Source organism: Podarcis gaigeae (assembly GCF_964106915.1).
Source record: "Podarcis gaigeae genome assembly, chromosome: 3".
Lineage (NCBI taxonomy): Eukaryota > Metazoa > Chordata > Lepidosauria > Squamata > Lacertidae > Podarcis > Podarcis gaigeae.
In genome coordinates this window covers 12,805,609-12,828,816 of record NC_139680.1, presented here as the reverse complement: position 1 = coordinate 12,828,816, position 23,208 = coordinate 12,805,609, and the positions used below count along the sequence as shown (strand labels likewise).

The following is a 23,208-nucleotide window of genomic DNA, read 5'->3' as shown; positions in this document are numbered from 1 at the left end:
TGCGTGCAAGTTTTGCGTGTTGTCACCTGCATCCCAATGCCACCTTGTATTATTTTCCCATTTGATCCAGATTCCATGGAAAAGTTCAAATAAAAACTCAGAAACAGTAAATCCAGATTAAAGGGAGGGAGGGGGAAATGGGACAGCATTTTGATGAGAAAGACAATAAAGAAACCAAAAAAAAACCAAGCATCACCGAGTTCACAGCAACCTGCTGTGTGAAAGCACCCTCAGCCACATAGGGCAAAAATAGGACAAGATTTGTTTCCACTGTTTCCACAGTTCATAGTAGCTACAGGATATTGAATGGGAGTGGAGGAGAGAGAGAAAGGAATTAAACTGTCCCCACCTGTCCCCCATAGCCTCTTTAGGAACAGACATCAGATCTGATCACAGAACTGTCACATCTAGTTGGCCTTAAGATTAGAACGAGAGACACGCTGCATACACTGGTTGGTATTATTTATTTGTGACCTTAGGGCTAACTGTGGTTCTAGTTCCCAGGACCAGTTCTATACAAAGCTCTTTAACTTTCAGAGAGGTCAGAGTTTGTTCATTGCTGTTCGAAGCATAGCAACACTTCCAGGACTTGACATAAACACACAGCTTTTACACCGCTTGATGTTGATGCCAAGAGCATAGACAGAACGAGAGGAGGTGATTTCAGGCATGGTCTTTTAAACCCTCTTTTCAAAGAACACGTCGTCTGTGACCTGCCTGACATATCTGAAGCCAGCACTGATGGAACAGCTGCCTGCAAGCATTTTGAAAACATGGCCACAGAAGACGCTGATCTAACTTTACCCGCAAGTGCTCCCGCAGTTTGTCGCAGCTGCTATTAGTGACACAGATTACTTAGGACATCGTTGCACATATAGAAAAGGAGGTCAGTGACCACTGGTCTGTCTAGCCCAATATCGCTACGCTGACTGGCAACAGCTTCCCAAGTTTTCAGATATTCCCCCCTTGCGGTGTCAGGGAATGGACAAGGCAGATGCTCTAACACTGAACTGCAGCCATTCTCCAAATCAGTTGGTATAACCAAGGGCACCTTCACTATTTGACTAGATGACCTGTGGGGTTCCTTCCAACTCTACAATTGTTTGATTTAATGAGAGGTGCCTGCCTTGTAATCCTGTTCTTTGCCTCCCTTTGGTATCCAATGCATGAGCACTGGTTTTTCCTTAGTGAAGGAACTGCAGAAATGTCTTTGATCCTGACTTCTACCAAAACATGCCTTCATTGCACCATATTGCCAGTTTTTAACCAATGCGCTGCATTTGCTCCTCTGACTCTATACACCGAAAAGCCAACATGTGTTCAGAAATGCTTGGCACCTCATTTTGTCTCTGCTGCCTTCCAGATGTTTAGGACAACTCCCATCATCCTTGACCATGCTGGCTGGGGATGATGAGAGCTGGAAGTCCAACAACATCAGGAGGCTGCTGCAGACCAGAAGAGAAATTCTTGTAATTTCTTCGTATCTGAAGAAGTGTGCATGCACACGAAAGCTCATACCAAGAACTAACTTAGTTGGTCTTTAAGGTGCTACTGGAAGGAATTTTTTTTGTTCTTGTAATTAAATCCATCAAGACCTTGCTAGGCAACTTAAAACCAACAATCTTATCCCCTTTAAAGCAACATTTCAATAGCAGCCGAGTTAATTGTACCCCAACCCAATTATACGCTAGATGGGCACTGACATGCATTCCTTCCTCACTAGGAGGAAGAGAACTGCTCTTAAACATCTTCCTCATGAAAAGTTGTGTCTTCTAAACCCATAAAGTGGATTATAAATGCACTGTTTCACAGGTCACCAGCAATTCTGCTCAGAATCCAGATCTTGCAGTGTTTCTGATAAGCTGTTCTCAGCCAGTTGCATGTTTGGTCATCTAAGCATTTAATTTTTAAGGCTTATTGAAATGCCAGCTCTCCCTCAATTCAGTTTGCTACACTTAAATACCCGTTAGGGTCACAAACAAGTCCCGTATCCTCCCCAGTTGAAAGGGCTTATCAGTGCTAAAGCCCCAATGGAAACACTTTTTATCTTAAGCTGTTTAACCACTGCCTGTGCCTGACTGCTCCATTAGACTATATGTAGACATCAAGACCAGAGATATGGAAATAAAGGACGATTGGAACTGCCACTCTTCATTTTAAAAAAACAAGCTTCAGCTTCACAGCATCTTTCCTTCTATATGAGAAAGAATATTTTTGCTATTCCTGCATCCAGCAAAACCCACTCCAACTAGTGTCCACTGTAATAGGAAATGAGAAACAAAAATAACATAGCCTATTAACTTAAGCAACGCACCCAGCTTAAATTCAGGTAGAAGTGGAAAGAACTTTTCTTTCTTTTTCTGCTTTAGGAGCTCCACTTACAAATCCAAATTCTGAAGCTGTAGCACAGGGGAAATCCAAGTTCAAGAGAGAGCACAGCGAGGAATAAACCAAGCCAGCTTCTCTATAAAGCAATGCACAGAGAAGTCTTGTTAGCAATTATGTTAGCAAATTAGTTTTCCAGGTTTCATGTTTTTATTTTTTTATGGCCAAGCACTCAGTGATGTGAGCCCCCACCTGCCGTGATACAGTCTAGGTGCAGGTGGAATACCTGTGAGAACAAGACCACAGTGTACACTTGCTTGTACCTTTGCCTATCAAAACAAGGGTCATGCCAGAAGGGGGAAGAGGTGTCACTTTGTAAATAACTGCTTGTTACTTGAGCCAGTGATGCTCTCACCACATGCGCCAATTTCTACCCTCAACACTAGCAAAGCTACAAGGTAAGGTGCAAAAACACCATACTCCATAACAAAACAACTTCACTTTATAACCTTTACCTTAAAAGGCAAATTGAGGAATGCAACAATAATTAAGAAGCAAAAATAAACTAGATTCTAAATACGCAGAACTGTAGTGTCAAACCTATTACCACCTTCTCTCTATGCCTCCCATGTCCTCAGTTATCTGTTTTAGAGTGCAAGCTTTCTGGGCAACGGAGGTCTTCCTACTTTTGCCTATGGAAATCCGTAACACTCAATTTACCAATGTCACTGTATGCACCCATAATAAGTAGTTATATGACAGCAAAAACTATGAGGACCTGAGAAAGTGAGTGAAGACTAGTTTACGGAGAGGTTTCTGCATCTAAACAAGGCACTAAAGAGTGCAAAAATCAAATTTTAAGGAAAAGATCAAGTAGCAAACTTTCTTTTAAAAAAATCCAGTTCCAAGTTCCACTTAGAAACATGTCAGGGGGATGGACCAGACACTACAATCCTATTATTATTTTCCCTTCAAAAACTCTCTCTCTGTGTGTATGCACACTAGACTGTGCACATACCCACAAAAGCTGTGCCCGTTTCTTCTCAACACAAGCACCAAACTGCTTGTCTAAATCCACATCAATGCATTTGAGTTGCTTGTTGCCAAGGGTAACTCGTTGGGAACCAATGCTCTTCCAATGTTTCATCACATAAAAATCAGACCGGCTCCACCTTCCTGCTTCTCTCCCAACTTTAAGGCTGGCAGCACCTTCGCTCGCCCATCCCACCCACTCGCAGGACCCTGCATTTGTCAGGATACTTTGCAACCCATGCGGCAGCATTTTTGCTTCTTCATCTCCATGCCAGCCATCCATCCTTTTGGAAAAAGAAATGGCACAACGTAATCCCAACTCTGCCTCCACCACTCCACTTTATAGAGATTTCTGCTTTTTCCCAGAAGCACCAGCAATGGACAATACATAGGGAGAACTGCCAGGTCCCCAGTCAAGCCCACTGGTACAAATTCCATTCATGCCCACTTCCCTTGCCTATCTCTCAAGAGTAAGTCTTTCCCAGCCGTATGCACCTTTGGCTGGACTGGCTCACACCTGGAATCGTCGGCATGCAAAGCACTGAATCGTAGAAACATAGATTTGTAGAGTTGGAAGCGACGGCGTGGGTCCTCTATTCCAACCCGCGGGCGTGCAAGGAGCATGCACAACATGGGGCTCGAACCCACGACGCTGAGAGCAAGCGTCTCCTGCTCTACCGACCGAGCTACCCCAGCTGAAATTTGACCCGATCCCCGATTCTGCGTCTCAGCAGAGCCCATCTCAGACACGTGTTTGTGTGTGACCCAGCCACCGAGCCCGATGAGCACCACGCGCCCTCGGCGAGGTACCATCCCGCACATGTGGCGAGCCCCCCGGCCGATGCGCTCTGGCCGTTGCGTAATTACGCGTGGCGTTTCCCCCTTCCATCCCGGCACCCTCCATGCATCAAGATGAGCGGGGAGAGGGAGCAAGGAAGGTCGGGCAAAGGGCGGCCGAGGCGGCGCGCTCCGCGAACTTACATCGTCCCACTTGACGAAGACGGTGCCTTTCTTGAGGCTGGCCGAGACGCGGACCGGCTGCAGTTGGAGAGCGTGCACCCCTGGCTGTGCCCCGGCCATTGGCAGCAGCACATCGAGGCTTCCCAGCGGAGGAAAATGGGAGAGAGAGAGGGCAGGCAGGCAGGCAGGCAGGCGGAGGAGATGGCAGCCGGGAAAAGCCAGAGCCTGCCGGGATCGCTTGCCTCGCCGGTGGTGAGGAGGAGGTGAGCAGCAGCAGCGGCGCTGCAAAACGCTGCTCGCCAAAGGCAGGGCGAGCCGCACGCGCGACTACAGCAACGAGCCACCCATTCCGCGGCACATCCTATATAGTGAGCGAGAGACGGAGAGAGGAGCGCGCGCATACACACACACACTCCCCCCCACACACACACACACTGGCTCTTCCCGCTGCTCATGCAAATAGTGCTGCCGCCCTCTCCTTCCTTTCCCGGCTGACTCGTCCCCCAACTTTTCTCCGCGCTCAGGGAGCCTGCGGGAAAAGGAGGCAGGAGGGCAGCGCCATCTGCTGGCCCTCGGCGCTGTCTCAGCTAAGGGCGAGCAACCTCTCCGCACCGCTTTATTATTTTTTGTTGAATTTATTGAATACCGCCCTATAGCCGGAGGTCTCAGGGCGGTTCACAGAATAAAACCAACATATAAAACTACAATATAGATAACCAAAGTAAAAATAACAACCCAATAACCCCAAACCACATTTTAAAAGGGCAAAGGGAATTAAGATTGCCGGAAGAAATATCCACAACCTCAGATATGCAGATGTCACAACCTTGATGGCAGAAAGCGAGGAGGAATTAAATAACCTTTTAATGAGGGTGAAAGAGGAGAGTGCAAAATATGGTCCGAAGCTCAACATCAAAAAAACGAAGATCATGGCCACTGGTCCCATCACCTCCTGGCAAATAGAAGGGGAAGAAATGGAGGCAGTGAGAGATTTTACTTTCTTGGGCTCCATGATCACTGCAGATAGTGACAGCAGCTACAAAACTAAACAATGCCTGCTTCTTGGGAGAAAAGGAATGACAAACCTAGACAGCATCTTAAAAAGCAGAGACATCACCTTGCCAACAAAGGTCTGTATAGTTAAAGCTATGGTTTTCCTGGTAGTGATGTATGGAAGTAAGAGCTGGACCATAAAGAAGGCTGGTTGCCGAAGAATTGATGCTTTTGAATTATGGTGCTGGAGAAGACTCTTGAGAGTCCCATGGACTGCAAGAAGATCAAACCTATCCATTCTTAAGGAAATCAACCCTGAGTGCTCACTGGAAGGACAGATCCTGAAGCTGAGACTCCAATATTTTGGCCACCTCATGAGAAGAGAAGACTCCCTGGAAAAGACCCTGATGTTGGGAAAGATGGAGGGCACAAGGAGAAGGGGACGACAGAGGATGAGATGGCTGGACAGTGTTCTTGAAGCTACCAGCATGAGTCTGACCAAACTGCGGGAGGCAGTGGAAGACAGGAGTGCCTGGCATGCTCTGGTTCATGGGGTCACGAAGAGTCAGAGACGACTAAACAGCTAAACAACAAACAAAGGATGCTTTAAAGATTAGCATTGTTTGGAATGGACCAATGGCTCCTGAATGGAGGAAAGAGCTGCTGGCCTTAGCTTGGGGTCCTGCCCTGTGGTTTATTTCCAAGCTGGTTGAATGATGGGGGATACATTGTGCTCTTTCTGGGGTAGTTTTGATTTCTTTCTGAAGACTTGCAAATCCAGACTTGCAAATCTGTTGTGTGTGTTTTCGGCAGTGGATCATATGAGCCAGGGAATGGGATACTGACATAACCATTTTGTGAGTTATAATACTTTCCTCCAAGCTTTAATAATCCCACACATGAGGTTTGTAGGTTACCAAAAAAGAAAAGTCTCTGCCCCAGAGGAGCTTACAAACTGAAATAGGTAATGAGGGAAAACAACAGAGGGTTGGAGTGGAGGGAAGCCGCAAGTGTGATGTTTGGTTACAGGTTACTAGCAGAGCCACCCACACAACAAGAAGAAAATGGAAGTGTTATAAACAAAACTGAATGAAACCAAGGATGATGACGGGTATTTAAAATTCTGCAATTCACAATTTATCCCCTATTATTATTGTTAAATACCATGGTGATTTTAAAAAATGCATAAAATTAACACTGAAAAACTTTTGCAATAACTGAACTTTGTAAACCTTTTCAGGCCTGGGCAGGCTGGGTCTTCCTGTTATATACCTGCTGGGATTGGCCCTCACCTGGATCTCATAGCTCGCCTAATGAGTGCCCACCAGATACCAGACACTCTACTATTCAAATTAGGCCCCAGTGTTTTTGTTACAATCCCCTTCTCAATTAAGTAATCAATTTTAATCTAGAATTTAAATTCTCAAAACTTTCTTATTTGTTAATTTGAGCAAGTAAACTATTGCTGTCACTTCATTACAAACAGTATTTGTACTGCAACACACTTGACCAAACGTGCTCCTCTTACTTTCACAGATATTTTTTGTTTGTTTTTTTCCTTTTTTCTTTTTTTTATAAATATTTATTAAATTTTCCAATAAGAACATACAAATACAAAGCAACTACAATAAAAACAAACACAAACAAAAAACAACAAGTATAATTTCAAAACTTATTTTCTCAACCTTATTTCCCCGACTTCCTCATACCTCACCGTTTTGTATTCTAGTTTCATTATCCCATCAGCAACTCCATTCCCTTATTTCCCAAAAATTTCTTACTAATTCCATTCCTTTTCTTACTCTAATGTCTCTGAAAACCAATATTTTTAAATCCATGTCAATCTAGCATTCTTTAATCTTATAATAATTGTTAAGATAGTCCTTAAATTTCTTCCAATCTTCTTCCACTGTCTCTTTCTCCTGGTCTCGGATTCTGCCCGTCATCTCTGCAAGTCCCATGTAGTTTGTCATCTTCATCTGCCATTCTTCCAGAGTGGGTAGATCTGATGTCTTCCAATACTTTGCGATAAGGATCCTTGCTGCTGTTGTGGCATACAAAAACAAAGTTCTGCCACTTTCACAGATATTTTGTTGCCATTTGCAACTGTAGCTGCCTATGATTAGTTATCATTTAACTCTTGGGGAAAATAATTAGCATCACACGTCATGTGCATGGAAGTTGCCGAACCAATTAACCAACTAGAAGGATTACTGTTAATAGCGCCAGTTCTACTATAACTTGATATTCCTGGATAGTTCTGATGAACTGTAAAAGCGTTTTTTTATTTGTTTTCTGTTGCCACCCTGGAACTTTTCTTTATTAGGGCCACTTTGTTTTGTACGATTCCTTGCAAATGGAGGAAAACAACTTTTCTGCTTGTATATGTTGATAATATAATTTTGATTACTGAGAGCAAACAAGATTGTACAAAAACAAGATTGGGTGCAGGCCTGGCCAGGACATAGGCGTCCTGACTGTGACAAAGGTGACCTATGTGCTTGCTTGCTTAACAGCTGTTGGGAACTCCAAGATCCCTGCTCTCCCTTCTTATGGTCTTTGTACTGGACCTGGAGACTCCAACAGAGAGCATTCCATGTCAAGAAGGAGGGCAAATGGGCACCCTATCAAATGACAGGGCAGGAGCTACACAGAGCAGGGCCTTTTCATTGGTGGTGCCCATTGTATGCCTCGCTCTTCCCAGACCTACTCTCTTTTGTCTTGTATTTTGGAGCTTTATAATTTAGTAAGACTTTGGAAGAACTGGTTGACAAGCCTTATCAGTTGCTGACATATGAGCGGATTTTATTTGCTGCTATTCTGGGCTTCTGGTGCAGCAGGGTTTACACCAGCATAATAGAGTTGGCCAGGATGCCAGAAGGGATACAATTTATGAGCTTTCTCAATTATCTGCACATCAGGGGGTGTTCTGTCAACAGTGCAAAGGCTGAGCTGAAGCATTCCCTGCTGGTTACCTGCTTTCAGCAATAGGGGGTGCAGTTTGGTAGTACCCAATTGGTTAGCTATCAGATTCTAGAGCTCCCTATTGGTGGCTCTTAAGTAATTCACAAAATACAGAGTCCATTCATAAAACACAGTGTTCATTCATAAAGCAGTAACATAAATCTCCATTGCTACATATTGGGTGTATATTTCAGCGGTTGAACGTACAGGTTTATGGCCATGCTGTAGTGTAGTGCTTCTGTGACTGTGAATAAAAGGTGGCTGGGCTCATTGTCTCGGGGTTTGCGGAAGGCGGGGAGAGGTGACAAAACTGATTTCCAATAAGAGCCCCCTCTTTATTTCCATAACAAGTCCTTGAATCTGTACTCTGAATAGTGACACCAGGGACCTAGAAGGTGCAGGGCTTGTCAGTCCAACCCCTGCACAGTCTCATCAGGGCTGACCTTAAGGCAACTGGAGCAATTAGGCCAAATTGGGCCCCACATGCTGCTCCTAAGGGGGGCCCTGCACCATGGCAATCTAGATGGATTTTATATCTATAAGATTTTGCAGACTTTGGCTGTGAACTGGGGCACCACAAAAAATAATTCAAGTTGCACCCCACTGCTTCAAATTGGGCCCCAGTAGCTAGCCCTGAGTCTCATAGTTGCTGGGTCTGAGTTGCCCTGCCCTTGCATGGAGTCTTGGATTTGGAATTTTGGGAGAGGGAAGACTGCTGCACTGGGGAGAGGGCAGGCTGGTGAGGCCCCCTAGACCTAGAGGCCCGAGTTGCCCTGCCCTCGCATGAAGTCTTGGATTTGCAATTTTGGAAGAGGGGCGACTGCCTGCTGGGGAAACGGGTGGGCTGGCAAGGCCCCCTAGATTTAGAGGCCCTAGGCTTCAGCCTACTTAGAGTATATATAAATCCGGCACTGGTTACAGGTGGGATAGAGATGTGGGTGGCGCTGTGGTCTAAACCACTGAGCCTCTTGGCCTTGCCAATCAGAAGGTCAGCAGTAAATGGCATTTCCATGCGCTCTGGTTTCCATCATGGTGTGACAGTTGCGCCAGAAGCAGTTTAGTCATGCTGGCCTCATGACCCAGAAAGTTGTCTGTGGAGAAATGACAGCTCCCTTGGCCTAAAAGCGAGATGAGGGCCACAACCCCATAGTCGCCTTTGACTGGACTTAACTGCCCTGAGGGCCTTTACCTTTACCTTTTACAGGTGGGGTTGTGGATTACTAGGATAAGTAGTTACAGATAGGTAGCCGTGTTGGTCTGCCATAGTCAAAACAAAAAAAATTCCTTCCAGTAGCACCTTAAAGACCAACTAAGTCAGTTCTTGGTATGAGCTTTCGTGTGCATGCACACTTCTTCAGATACCTGAAGAAGTATCTGAAGAAGTGTGCATGCACACGAAAGCTCATACCAAGAACTGACTTAGTTGGTCTTTAAGGTGCTACTGGAAGGAATTTTTTTTGTTTAGGATAAGTAGGGCACCCAATAAAGCAACCTTAAATTAATCGTCTAAGGTTTAAAACTGCTTTGTTATTCTTAAGCAACTAAGTACAGGTTTATTGGCTGGTTGAATTTGTATACATTTGCATATGATTTTAAAAAAGAGTTCCAATTTCAGAATATTCATTTATCTGATTTGTAGATGCAGCATAATAATTTCACAGCAGGAAGTTTGAAAGTCTGTCTCTCCGTCTCTTGTGTGCGTATGAAGTGGAAGCAATATTATTCGAAGTTGGCATGTCCACCTGTTGCCTTTCCAAATACTTGTATTAAGTAATAGCTAAAGAGATTGGTTTTCAGCCAGTGTGTCATGGCACCCTAGGGTGACCTGAGGAACGTTCAGGGGTGACCCAGTGGGGGGACCGTCCTTTCATTAATTTGCAGCCTGTATCCTCCTGCATTCTGGTGTAGTGGTTAAGAGTTGTGGACTCGTAATCTGGTGTACCGGGTTCGCTTCCCTGCTCCTCCACATGCAGCTGCTGGGTGACCTTGGGCTAGTCACACTTCTCTGAAGTCTCTCAGCCCCACTCACCTCACAGAGTGTTTGTTGTGGGGGAAGAAGGGAAAGGAGAATGTTAGCCGCTTTATCACTCCTTCGGGTAGTGATAAAGCGGGATATCAAATCCAAACTCCTCCTCCTCCTCCTCCTCCTCCTCCTCTTCTTCTTCTTCTTTCTCTCCAAGGAATATTCTGAAGAATTGGTGGCTTTAACTTGCAGCCCATTATCTTCCTGCACCTCTTTGTCTCTGTCTCCCTCTCATTTGCCCATCACCATTGGGCAAATGGTGGTATATACCAGCCTTGGCCAAGAGGGTACTCTGCAGTCTTTGGACTACAAATCCCATCAGTCACAGCATTGGTGGAGGCTGCTGAGAGTTTTAGTCCAAAACCTCTTAAGGGCACCAGTTGGGGAAGGCTGGTGGAGAGCTCTGGAGAAGTGGAATTTGCTGAAAGGAATAAAACAAACAGCTGGAAGACAGCGTGGGCACAGCCAGGGAGAGCTTAAAAGGGACAAGAAGCTTGTGTTGCATATGGAAGCGGGAGACAAACCAATCAAGGGGTTGTCACAGTAACCTGACTCAAAGGATAAATAAAATTAATGGTCCACAATAACCCTACTTAGCACATCTTATACAAGCGAAAGTCAATTTGCATCGCTGCAGGAACTGATTAGTGCCCTCACCTGGGCTGTTTCCAAATTGTTGTGTTGCCGCCTTCTGCCTGAAAGAAACACATCATTTTTAATCACCAATGTTTGCATCTCAGGTAAACTTAGTCTCTGTGGATTGTTTTTCTAAGAGGGAGGAAATACATTTTTTTTAAATTTTCTTTGCATCTTAACCTGAATGCCCATTAATTGGTCTAATCTGCTGCTATGACCCCCCCCCCCCCGCATAACTCCATGCTCAATGCTGTTCGACAGTGGAATTTGCTGCGAAGGAATGTGGTGGAGTCTCCTTCTTTGGAGGTCTTTAAGCAGAGACTTGACAACCATATGTCAGGAGTGTTCTGATGGTGTTTCCTGATTGGCAGGGGTTTGGACTCGATGGCCCTTGTGGTCTCTTCCAACTCTATGATTCTATAATTATCAGAAATGCTTTGAGCATCCTACACATGTTGTTGGCATCCATCTGTATTGGTAGACAATACTGTTAGGATATTTCCGTTCCACCTTAAGAGAGAGCAGGCTTGTGAGTCACAGAGTCTGCGTATTTCCTGTTTCTCAGGATGTTTATGTTTGCTATTGCTTTCGTTTTCTCTCTCTCTGCGCCAGAACACGCTAGCAGGCGGTCATGTTTGTTCTTTGTTCTGACCAACGCTGAATAAACATTCTAAATGATACCCTCCTGAGTGCAACTTTTGCTGTGTGAATTCTGCTGACAGAGTGTGCACCAGCCTAAGAATGTGGCAATCTGTTTCTGAGGCTTGGTGTCACTAATTGCTGATACTGCACGTCTACGGGAGGTCGGTCGATGGATCGTCCGGCAGCCGGCTTGGGGGCTCAGATGGACTTTATCTCCCTGGCAGTATCCCAACCAAACCGTTGGGTGTGAAGCCAAACCGTTGGAGGGTTACAGTGCCTGCTGTGGCTGTAGAGACTGAAATGGGAGAGACATGTTTTGTTGCAGCTGGGGCGGGTGAGGGCATCTGGCTGTGCTGCTGCAGATGCACCATGGCATTTCTTCTCTCTGTGCTCCTCCCAGAGGTCATTCCTCCATTGGTCATTGCTATAGTTACACAACCTGACTGTCTGTTTCCAGGCACTGTGGTTGTCCACATGGCAGGCTTGGTGTTGTCACATTTGCAGAAATCTTTATAACTCAGAGTTGGTCTGCCGACAGGCCTGGTACCTGAAGCCAGCTCCCTATAGAGTACATTTTGGGGGATCCTGCCATCTTCCATTCTGTGAGCTCACTCCATAGCCTGTGGGATGCAGGTGGTGCTGTGGTCTGAACCACTGAGCCTCTTGGGCTTGCCGATCAGAAGGTTAGCGGTTCGAATCCCCCTGGTGGGGTGAGCTCTTGTTGCTCTGTCCCAGCTCCTGCCAACCTTGCAGTTCAAAAGTACGCCAGTGCAAGTTGATAAATAGTTGCCACTGCAGCAGGAAGGTCAATGGCGTTTCCATGCGTTCTCGTTTCTGTCACAGTGTTCTATTGCGCCAGAAGCGGTTTAGTCATGCTGGCCACATGACCTAGAAAGCTGTCTGTGGACAAATACCAGCTCCCTTGGCCTGAAAGTGAGATGAGCGCCGCAACCTCACAGTCCCCTTTGACCGGACTTAACCATCCGGGGGTCCTTTACGTTTTTTACCTTTACCATAGAGTGTGAGTTAAGCCCAAACTTTCTTTCATTATGCATTTCCTCCTATAGTTCCTATAGTTGTTGGTATTGGCTTCATTCTATACTATGAAATTGTTCATAGATGAAAACTGAACAGTTAAAGTGTTTAGGAATCAACATTTGCCAACGTGAAACATGGTTTAGAAAAGAAACGTGAAAACTGAGGTTTCATTCTTTTTTGCTTCCGTGACTGGCCATTGCTTTGAAAGCCAATTTCTTAACAGTTTAGTCGTTCTCCTTTCAATTTTTTGAACCACTATTCCTTTAATGTGAACTTCTGTTTGACAAAGCTTCCTATTTCACAACTTCAAAATCAGTACGGATGTTTAGCTCGAAGCCCTTTTATAAAACTTTATCTTGAGATTTTCCCATCAGATTTTTATTTGCTGCCTGAAAGGACACTTAAACCTGGCTCTGTTTGTCAGTTAATATTGGTTTTGTAACCTCCACGTTCTTGTTTGGGCATTTTCTTACTGAAAATCAGAGGAGGGAAAGTGATTTATTTAATTGCTTCATGAGTGTTTACCCCATCAACATAACATCCAAAACTGAATCCAAAGACAGTGATGTTGGCCTGGGCCACATGTCAGAATAAGTAAGGGACAAGCTTACTGTTGTTGTTGTTGTTTAGTCGTTTAGTCATGTCCGACTCTTCGTGACCCCATGGACCAGAGCACGCCAGGCACCTCTGTCCTCCACTGCCTCCTGCAGTTTGGTCAGACTCATGCTGGTAGCTTTGAGAACACTGTCCAACCATCTTGTCCTCTGTCGTCCCCTTCTCCTTGTGCCCTCCATCTTTCCTAAGATCAGGGTCTTTTCCAGGGAGTCTTCTCTTCTCATGAGGTGGCCAAAGTATTGGAGCCTCGGCTTCAGGATCTGTCCTTCCAGTGAGCACTCAGGGCTGATTTCCTTCAGAATGGAACAAGTTTACTATGACTGCAAATCCGAAGGAGGATTTGTGTAAATCACTATTGCATGGCTCTCTCTTAGTTGGAGCCATACTCACAGTAAGGTAAAGGTAAAGGGACCCCTGACCATTAGGTCCAGTCGTGGCTGACTCTGGGGTTGCAGCCCTCATCTCGCTTTATTGGCCGAGGGAGCTGGCGTATAGCTTCCGAGTCATGTGGCCAGCATGACTAAGCCGCTTCCGGCAAACCAGAGCAGTACACAGAAACGCTGTTTACCGTCCCACCGGAGTGGTACCTATTTATCTACTTGCACTTTGACGTGCTTTCGAACTGCCAGATTGGCAGGAGCAGGGACCGAGCAACGGGAGCTCACCCTGTTGCGGGGATTCGAACCACCAACCTTCTCATCGGCAAGTCCTAGGCTCTGTGGTTTAACCCACAGAGCCACCCGTGTCGCTTATACTCACAGTAGACCTATTTAAATCAATGGTACTTGAATTCATTTGATCTGTGTGAGCCTACTCTAAATATGGCTGTCTGGAGCCAAAGCACTATTGCCACATGTACGTTCCATTACTTTGTTATTCTAAAGGAGCCCTACTTTGCGCTCTACAAAACCTTTTTCATTTTGCACCAGGTAGATCTGTTTCTCTTGCGTTGACTGTAATGTCCGATCAATGACCAGGTTAAAGGAGATATTCTGTGTATACCCTACATATTGTATAGTTTCTATCTGCAAGCAATATTAAGAAAACTTTAGCTGTGGTCAGCAACGATTGATGAAGCTAACCGGCAGGAAGTAATACCATGTCGTTCCAGTCACCATGCTTGAGATTTGCAGCTTTAGCTTTTATCGTATGGCACATAAATTGATTTTATTTCCATCTACTCAATGAGTTTCTGAAGGGAGCATTAAAATACCCTAGCCAGAAGCAGTGCTCTTAACTGAGCAAGCAGTGTGCTTCCTCAAATAAGGAAGGGAGTCATTAATCAACAAACCCTGCCAAAAATTAGATATCCTTGCACACAGCACCACGTATGCCCAGGATTTCACATTCAGGACGTAGAGGTTAGCTGGGGTGGTAGTCACTATTTGTGCATCATAGAATTGTGCAGCTTTGATAACCCCTTTTAGTGTAAAATCTATATTACGTCTGGGTTGACAATGTGATCGTATCCCAACCGGTCTGAACCAGTTCCAAAAGGTTCAACTTGGACTTGTTTCAACAGGTCTACACTGGCTGAAACAGTCTTCAAACGGTTCAAACCAGTCTGGACCGGTTCCAACCGGACTACACCGGTTCCAACCTGCTTGGACACGTTCAAACTGGCTTCAACTGGTCTAGAATGGTTTGGACCAGATTTAGCTGGTCTAGATCGGTTCCAACCAGTCTAGACCGGTTCCAGCTTGGACCGGTTCCAACTGGTCTAGTCCGGCTGAAACCGGTTTAAACCAGGCTGGACCGATTCCAACCAGCTTGGAGCAGTTCAAACCGACTTCAACTGGTTCCAACCGGTCTGAACCGGTTCCAACTGGTCTAGACAGTCTGAAACCGGCTTCAACTGGTTCAAACCGATCTGGACCGGTTCAAACCCATCTAGACCGGTTCCAAGCAGCTTGGACTGGTTCCAACCAGTCTAGACCGGTTCAAATCAGCTTCAACCGGTTCAAACCGGCCTGGACCAGTTCCAACTGGTCTAGACCAGTTCCAACCAGCTTGGACTGGTTCAAACCAGTCTGAAGCATTTCCAACCAGCTTGGACCGGTTTCAACCGGTCTAGTCTGGCTGAAACAGGCTGAAACCAGTTTAAAACGGTCTAGACCGGTTCCAACCAGCTTGGACCAGTTCAAACCGGCTTCAACTGGTTCCAGCCGGTCTGAACCGGTTCCAACCGGTCTAGATCGGTTCCAAGCAGCTTGGACTGGTTCAAACAGGTCTAGACTGGTTCTAGCCGGTCTGGTCCGGTTCCAAATGGTCTAGACCCATTCCAACCTGTTTTGACCGGTTCCAACCATACTAGAACGGTTCCAACCTGATTGGACAGGTTCAAACCACCTTCAACTGTGTGATGGCCTGGGATTCCGATTCAGAGGCTGAACCAGAGGTATCCCAGCCTGCACAGGAGTCCCCGCCTCCAGGGCCGGCTGAACTGGGGCAAGGCCTAGATTCTGAGGAGCCTGCACCTGTGTCAGATCCTCAGGAGCAGGCACCAGGTGAAACCATTCTGGCCCCAGAGGTGCTTGAGGACTCAGTGTCTACAGGTGAGCCTCCTCCAGGGCCCAGTAACCCTTCGGCCTCTCCTGAACTGCAGAGGCTTAGGGCAGAGAGGCGAAGGGAACTGGTTGCTCCCAGGAGGAGTGCTCGCCTTAAGGCCAGGGGAGGCGGGGCTCCTGGGGGCCGGGACCGCCCCTGGCCTTAGAAGAAGATAAAGGTCAGTCAGCCCGGTCCCAGGTTGCGGGAGCAACGTCGTTGTTGGCTTCAGACCTTCCAACGTTCCTGTTCCCTGCCCGGCCTCCTGCTCCTGACCTTCTAGCGTTCCTGTTCCCTGCCCGGCCTCCTGCTTCTGACCTTCCAGCGTTCCTGTTCCCGCCCGGCTCCTAGCTTCGGACCTTCCAGTGTTCCTGTTCCCTGCCCGGCCTCCTGCTTCTGACCTTCCAGCGTTCCTGTTCCCCGCTCGGCTCCCTGTTTTGGACCTCGCCTCTCATCTTGTGAACTCGGACTACGGTAACGGTACCTTCCCCCCGGGACCAGCACAGTTTGCTCCCGCCACCTCCCGCACTCCCTCTTTGTTGGGGTGCGTTTGGGAAGAGCCAGAAGCCATGGCCGACCAAGCGGCTACGCTGCTGGCAATAGCCCAGGAGAACCAGGCCTTGACTCACACCATGCAGCAGCTCAGCAACGCGGTTACGGCACTTCAGCAGCGCTTGGACGCCCTACCGGCTCCTGGGGCCGACGCCCCGGCTCCTGGCAAGTACCCAGTGGCTTTGCCTGAGAAATTTGATGGGGCCCCGGCCAGCTTTCCCATGTTCCTTGCCCAGGCCAAGTTGTATATTCAGGGGCGAGCCCGGAACTTCCCTGACGACCGCACCAAGGTGCACTTCTTGATTAGTTTGTTAAAGGACCAGGCAGCCAAGTGGGCGGCCAAGTGCTCAGGCAAGACTCCCCCTTGTTGACAGACTATATGGGGTTTTGCAATCATTTGGAGGCCGCGTTCAGCAACCCCCAGAAGGGGAGTCAAGCCAACCGGGCAATCAGGCGGTTGAAACAGGGCAAGTCCACTGTGGCTGCATACACCACAGAATTCCGGCTGCTGGCACAGGACTTGACCTGGAATGACTCTGCTCTTCGGGACCAGTATCTCGAGGGGCTTTCAGACGAGATACTGGACCAGCTGGCCACAATGGAACGCCCCACCACGCTAGACACCCTCATTCAACGAAGTCTACAGATAGACGATCGGCTAGAGGACTGTCGTCAGGCCCGGGGCCGCCGGCACTTCCAGTTCTCGGCACCAGCTTCTACCAGCAGCTCCACGGCCACGGCCAAGTCATCGGAGGGGCCTATGCAGCTTGGGGCAGCGCGGACACGCCTCTCCCCCGCGGAGAAGACGCGGCGTCGGGAGGGGAATCTATGTCTCTATTGTGGCGGAAGCGGACACTACGCCCAGTCCTGTCCTGAGAAGCGCCAGCCACAGGGGAAACCGCCAACCCCAGTAGCTGATGGCCCTGGCTACCTGGGGTCCCAAACAGCACAGAATGGGGCCGCACCAATTGAATTGCAACACCTTATGGTTCCGGTACGTCTATACCCTCCAGGTGGGCCCTGGATTCTTACCGATGCTCTGGTGGATTCCTGGGCAACCCGCTCCTATATGGACGCTGCTTTTGCTGCCCATCATCAGGTGCCACTTCGGAACAAGCCAGAACCGGTACAGGTGGAAGCAATTGACGGACGGCTTCTTCGTTCAGGTGCCGTTACTCAAGAGACCCAGCCCCTGGTCCTGTGTCTCCAGCAGCACCAGGAGATGCGAACTTTGGACATTGCCTCCATGCCTCGGTTCCCCCTAGTGCTCGGGATGGACTGGCTGGAGGCTCACAACGTTCAGATTAACTGGGTCAAACGGACTGTGCACTTCCCAGACCCATGTTCCCATGCTCAGTCCGAGATGCTAGCGGCCGCGCCCACGGAGGAGGCAGCACCCACGCTCCCAGCCGTGTACCGGGACTACCAAGACGTGTTCGAGGAACGGGGGGCAGACCAGCTGCCGCCGCATCAGTCTTTTGACTGCGGCATAGACCTCCAGCCCGGAGCGCCCCTACCGGTGAGTCGCTTATACTCTCTAACAGAGCCAGAGCGCGAGGCTTTGCAGGACTTCTTGCGCAAGAACCTGGAGCGTGGTTTCATTAGGCCTTCTACCTCGCCCACCGCTGCACCAGTGCTCTTTGTTAAGAAGAAATGTGGGGAGCTCCGCCCTTGCCATGATTACCGGGCCTTGAACAAAATTACCATCCCAGACCGGTACCCCTTGCCCCTTATCTTGGAGTTGCTGGAGCGGGTGCAAGGGGCACAGGTGTTCACCAAGCTAGACCTCCGGGGGGCCTACAATTTGATTCGGATCCGAGCCGGGGATGAGTGGAAGACAGCATTCGGGACCCGGTACGGGCAGTTCGAATACCTGGTTATGCCTTTCGGTTTGTGCAACGCGCCTGCTGTGTTCCAACGGTACATCAACCATGTGTTCCAGGACTTGCTAGACAAGTACGTGGTGGTGTACTTGGATGACATTCTGGTTTACTCCCGTGACCCGGCTCGCCATGAGGGACATGTCCGGACCGTGCTGCAGCGCTTGCGCGAGCACCGTTTGTATGCAAAGCTCAGCAAGTGCGAGTTCCATCAGCGGTCTGTGGACTTCCTAGGTCACCGGCTCTCTCCAGATGGGGTGCAGATGGATCCTGGGAAGGTGGCAGCGGTTCGAGAATGGGCGGCACCTCGGAACCGCAAGGACCTACAGCGTTTCCTGGGGTTCGCCAACTATTACCGGACCTTCATTGCAGATTATGCTCATCGCACCACCCCATTGACCCGGCTACTGCACCCCAAGACGCCGTTTTCCTGGGACAAGGAGGCAGAGGAGGCGTTTCAGGGGTTGAAGGCCTGTTTCCAGAGAGCGCCGATCTTGCAACATCCTGACCCCTCTCGACCCTTTGTGGTGGAGACCGACGCCTCCAGTACGGCTCTCGGTGCCGTCTTGTCTCAGCAGTATGAACCTGAAGCGCCACTCTTACCCTGTGCCTTCTATTCCCGCCAGCTCCTTCCAGCGGAGCGTAACTATACCGTGTGGGAGCGGGAACTACTGGCCATCAAGGTGGCCTTTGAGGTCTGGCGCCACCATCTTGAGGGGGCACGACATTCGGTGGAGGTGAGAACCGACCACCGGAACCTGGAGTACCTCCAGACCACCCGCAAGCTGAACCAAAGGCAGATCCGGTGGGCGTTGTTCTTTTCCTGGTTCCAGTTCCGGATCCGCTACATCCCTAGCTCCCAAAACCAGAAGGCGGATGCCCTGTCCCGGAAACCTGAAGACAACGCAGACACGGTACAGCAAGCAGTACCCACCACGATCCTACCACCAGCTGCATTCCTGGCCACCCAGGAGGCTGAGCCACTGCAGGCTCGGGTGCGGGAACAGCAGCGGGTCGACGCTTGGGCCCAGGAATGACTCCGGGAGCTGGCTGAAGGGTTCAGCCCTCAGTATCCGGGGCTGGTCCTGCATCAGGGTCTTCTGCTGCACCACGGTCGCCTGTACATCCCGCCAGGGCCACTGCGGCTGGAGGTTCTCCGGATGACCCATGATGCCCCAGCAGCGGGGCACTTTGGGCAGTATCGGACCACCCATCTGGTAAGCCGTGAATTTTTGTGGCCCCGCCTGAAGGCTGATGTGGCTCGCTACGTTGCTGGTTGTGATGTCTGCCGGCGGGCCAAGGGCCCTACCGGGCGACCCCCCGGCCTACTTCAGCCATTGCCAGTTCCACCACGTCCTTGGCACACAGTTTTGCTGGACTTTGTAGTGGACTTACCCCCGTCTCGTGGCTGTACCTGCCTTCTAGTTTTCTCCGACCATTTCACTAAGATGGTGCACTGTGCCCCCTGCCCATCTGTACCCACAGCCAAGGAAACTGCTCAGCTGTACCTTCAGCATGTCTTCCGCCTGCATGGCCTACCTGAGCGTGTGGTGTCCGACCGGGGCGTCCAGTTCACATCCCGGTTCTGGCGAGCATTGCACCAGACCCTCGGGACAGAGGTCTGTCTCTCGTCAGCCTACCACCCACAGACCGATGGCCAGACGGAACGGGTGAACGCGGTGCTGGAGCAGTACCTCCGGTGTTACTGCAGCTACCAGCAGGATGACTGGGTCGACCACCTAGCATTGGCGGAGTTCGCCTACAACAACACGGTGAATGTGTCCACCCAGCAGACCCCGTTCCAGGCCAGTTACGGTTATCATCCATGGCTATTTCCAGATGTGCTGCCGGCATCCGCGGTCCCTGCGGTGACGGAGTGGCTTCAAGAGCTCCAGTCCCAGCAACAGCTTTTGATGGAGCAACTGCACCAGGCCAAGGAGGCGTACAAGGCCCAGGCTGACCGCCACCGCCAGGTGGGGCCGGAACTTAACGTCGGTGACCTGGTATGGCTCTCCACTCGCCACCTCCACCCCTCTCGACCTTCGCGGAAGTTGGACGCCCGTTTCACCGGCCCGTTTCCTATCGTGGACCAAGTCTCACCTGTGGCATTTCGTCTCCGGTTGCCCGCAACCCTGAAGGTTCACCCGGTCTTCCACAGGTCCCTTCTGAGTCCGGTGGCCCCACCCGATGAGTTCCACCCGAACCGTCCCCGACCGCAGCCAGTTTTGGTTCAGGGAGAGCCTGAGTACGAGGTGGAACGCATTCTGGACTCCCGATACCGCAGGGGCAAGCTGCAGTATCTCATTGACTGGAAGGGGTATGGACCGGAGGACCGTTCCTGGGAACCAGCTGCCAACGTCCACGCGCCTGCCTGCCTCCGAGAGTTCCATGCGGCGTACCCCGGCAAGCCGGGTCCGGACCCTCGATTGAGGGGGGGCCTGGGAGGGGGGATGGTGTGATGGCCTGGGATTCCGATTCAGAGGCTGAACCAGAGGAATCCCAGCCTGCACAGGAGTTTCCGCCTCCAGGGCCGGCTGAACTGGGGCAAGGCCTAGATTCTGAGGAGCCTGCACCTGTGTCAGATCCTCAAGAGCAGGCACCAGGTGAAACCATTCTGGCCCCAGAGGTGCTTGAGGACTCAGTGTCTACAGGTGAGCCTCCTCCTGCTTCTGAACTTCCAGCGTTCCTGTTCCCCGCCCGGCTCCCTGTTTCGGACCTCGCCTCTCATCTTGTGAACTCGGACTACGGTAACGGTACCTTCCCCCCGGGACCAGCACAAACTGGTTCCAAACGGTTTGGACCAGATTCAACTGGTCTAGTCTGGCTGAAAGCGGCTTCAACCAGTTTAAACCAGTCTGGACCAGTTCCAACCGGTCTAGACTGGTTCCAACCAGCTTGCACAGAGTCAAACCAGCTTAAACTGGTTCAAACCGGTCTGGACCGGTTCCAACTAGTCTAGACCGGCTGAAACCAGCTTCAACCGGTTCCAAGCAGTCTGCACCGGTTTAAACCGGGTTCAACCGGTTCCAACCATTCTGAACTGGTTCCAGCCGGTCTAGACCTGTTCCACCCAGCTTGGACCGGTTCAAACTGGCTTCAACCGGTTCCAACCATTCTGAACAGGTCCCAACCAGTCTGAACCGGTTCCAACCGGTCTAGACCAGTTCGAACCAGCTTGTACCGGTTCCAACCACTCTAGACCGGCTGAAACCAGCTTCAACCAGTTCAAACTGGTCTGGACCGGTTCCAACCAGTCTATTTTTTTATAATAATTTTTATTGATTTTCCAACACAAATTAAAAAACAAAACAACGCACAATACATAGACAAACAAAACATATAAACATGTACAATTTCAAAACCTCTTTTTCATAAACCTTACTTCCCAGACTTCCCCTTACCTCCCCTTTTCTGCATCCCTGTTTTAAAATTTCTTCAACAACCCCTCACTCCAATTTAACTGATTGCTCATTTTCTTTTCTTTTTTTTTTAGCTTCTTCTCATACTTAGACAATTACAGCTGTAATTCTATATTTTTTCCTTTCCCTTGACATTTTAGCACTCATTAATTTTACAACAGTTCTTGAGATATACTTTAAATTTCTTCCAATCTTCTTCCACCGTCTCTTTTTCTTGGTCACGGATTCTGCCCGTCATCTCCGCCAATCCCATGTAGTCAATCACCTTCGTCTGCCATTCTTCCAGTGTGGGTAGTTCTTGCGTCTTCCAATACTTTGCTAAAAGAATCCTTGCTGCTGTGGTAGCATACATAAAAAACGTCCTATCCTTCCTTGACACCAATTGGCCGACCATGCCCAGGAGAAATGCCTCTGGTTTCTTATGAAAAGTACATTTAAGTACCTTCTTAATTTCATTATAAATCATTTCCTAGAAGGCTTTAATCCTCGGGCAAGTCCACCAAAGGTGATAAAAGGTACCTTCAGTCGTGTTGCATTTCCAACATTTATTATTGGGCAGATGGTAAATTTTTGCAAGCTTGACTGGGGTCATGTACCACCTATAAATCATTTTCATAATATTTTCTCTTAAGGCATTGCATGCCGTGAATTTTATGCCGGTGGTCCATAACTGTTCCCAGTCAGCAAACATAATGTCATAACCAATGTCTTGTGCCCATTTGATCATAGCTGATTTAACTGTCTCATCTAGTGTACTCCACTTCAACAGCAGGTTATACATTCTTTACAAATTCTTAGTATTGGGTTCTAACAGTTCTGTTTCTAATTTTGATCTCTCCATCTGGAAGCCAATTTTCCTGTCTTGTTTAAACACCTCCATTATTTGATAGTAATGAAGCCAATCTCGTACTTTAGACTTCATTTTTTCATAACTCTGCAATTTAATTGTTCCACTCTCTTGCTCTAAAATTTCACAGTATTTTGGCCATTTCGATTCCATGTTAAGTTTTTTCACCTCCTTTGCTTCCATTGGTGACAGCCACCTAGGGGTTTTATTTTCCAGCAAATCCTTATATCGAATCCAAACATTGTATAGTGCTTTCCTGACAATATGGTTTTTAAAACCTTTATGAGTTTTTACCTTGTCATACCATATATATGCATGCCAACCAAATCTGTTATCAAATCCCTCCAAGTCCAAAATGTCTGTATTTTCAAGAAGTAGCCAGTCTTTCAACCAGCAGAAAGCTGCCGATTCATAGTACAATCTTAAGTCCGGCAGGGCAAACCCCCCTCTCTCTTTTGCATCAGTTAATATCTTAAATTTTATTCTGGGCTTTTTGCCCTGCCAGACAAATTTAGATATGTCTTTCTGCCACTTCCTGAAACAGTCCATTCTGTCCACAATCTGTAATGTCTGAAACAAAAATAGCATTCTAGGCAGTACATTCATCTTAATTACAGCAATTCGGCCTAACAAGGAAAGTCTCAGATTTGACCATATTTCTAGATCTTTCTTTACCTCTGTCCAACATTTATCATAGTTATCTTTAAATAAATTCACATTCTTAGATGTCATGTTAAT

The 23,208-nt window shown here is 48.4% G+C and overlaps 1 protein-coding gene across 2 annotated transcripts in view; it reads right to left on the bottom strand.

Moving 5' to 3' along the window:
* PLCB1 (phospholipase C beta 1) overlaps positions 1–4,830 on the bottom strand; it is a 460,081-nt gene extending 455,251 nt beyond the window's left edge. For both annotated transcript variants that reach the window (XM_083730042.1, XM_083730041.1), the window contains exon 1: positions 4,339–4,830. In XM_083730042.1, coding sequence (XP_083586168.1) covers positions 4,339–4,437 — 99 coding nt within the window. In that variant the 5' untranslated portion in view covers positions 4,438–4,830. The remainder of the gene's footprint in view (positions 1–4,338) is intronic.
* Between the last annotated feature and the right edge of the window lie 18,378 nt (positions 4,831–23,208).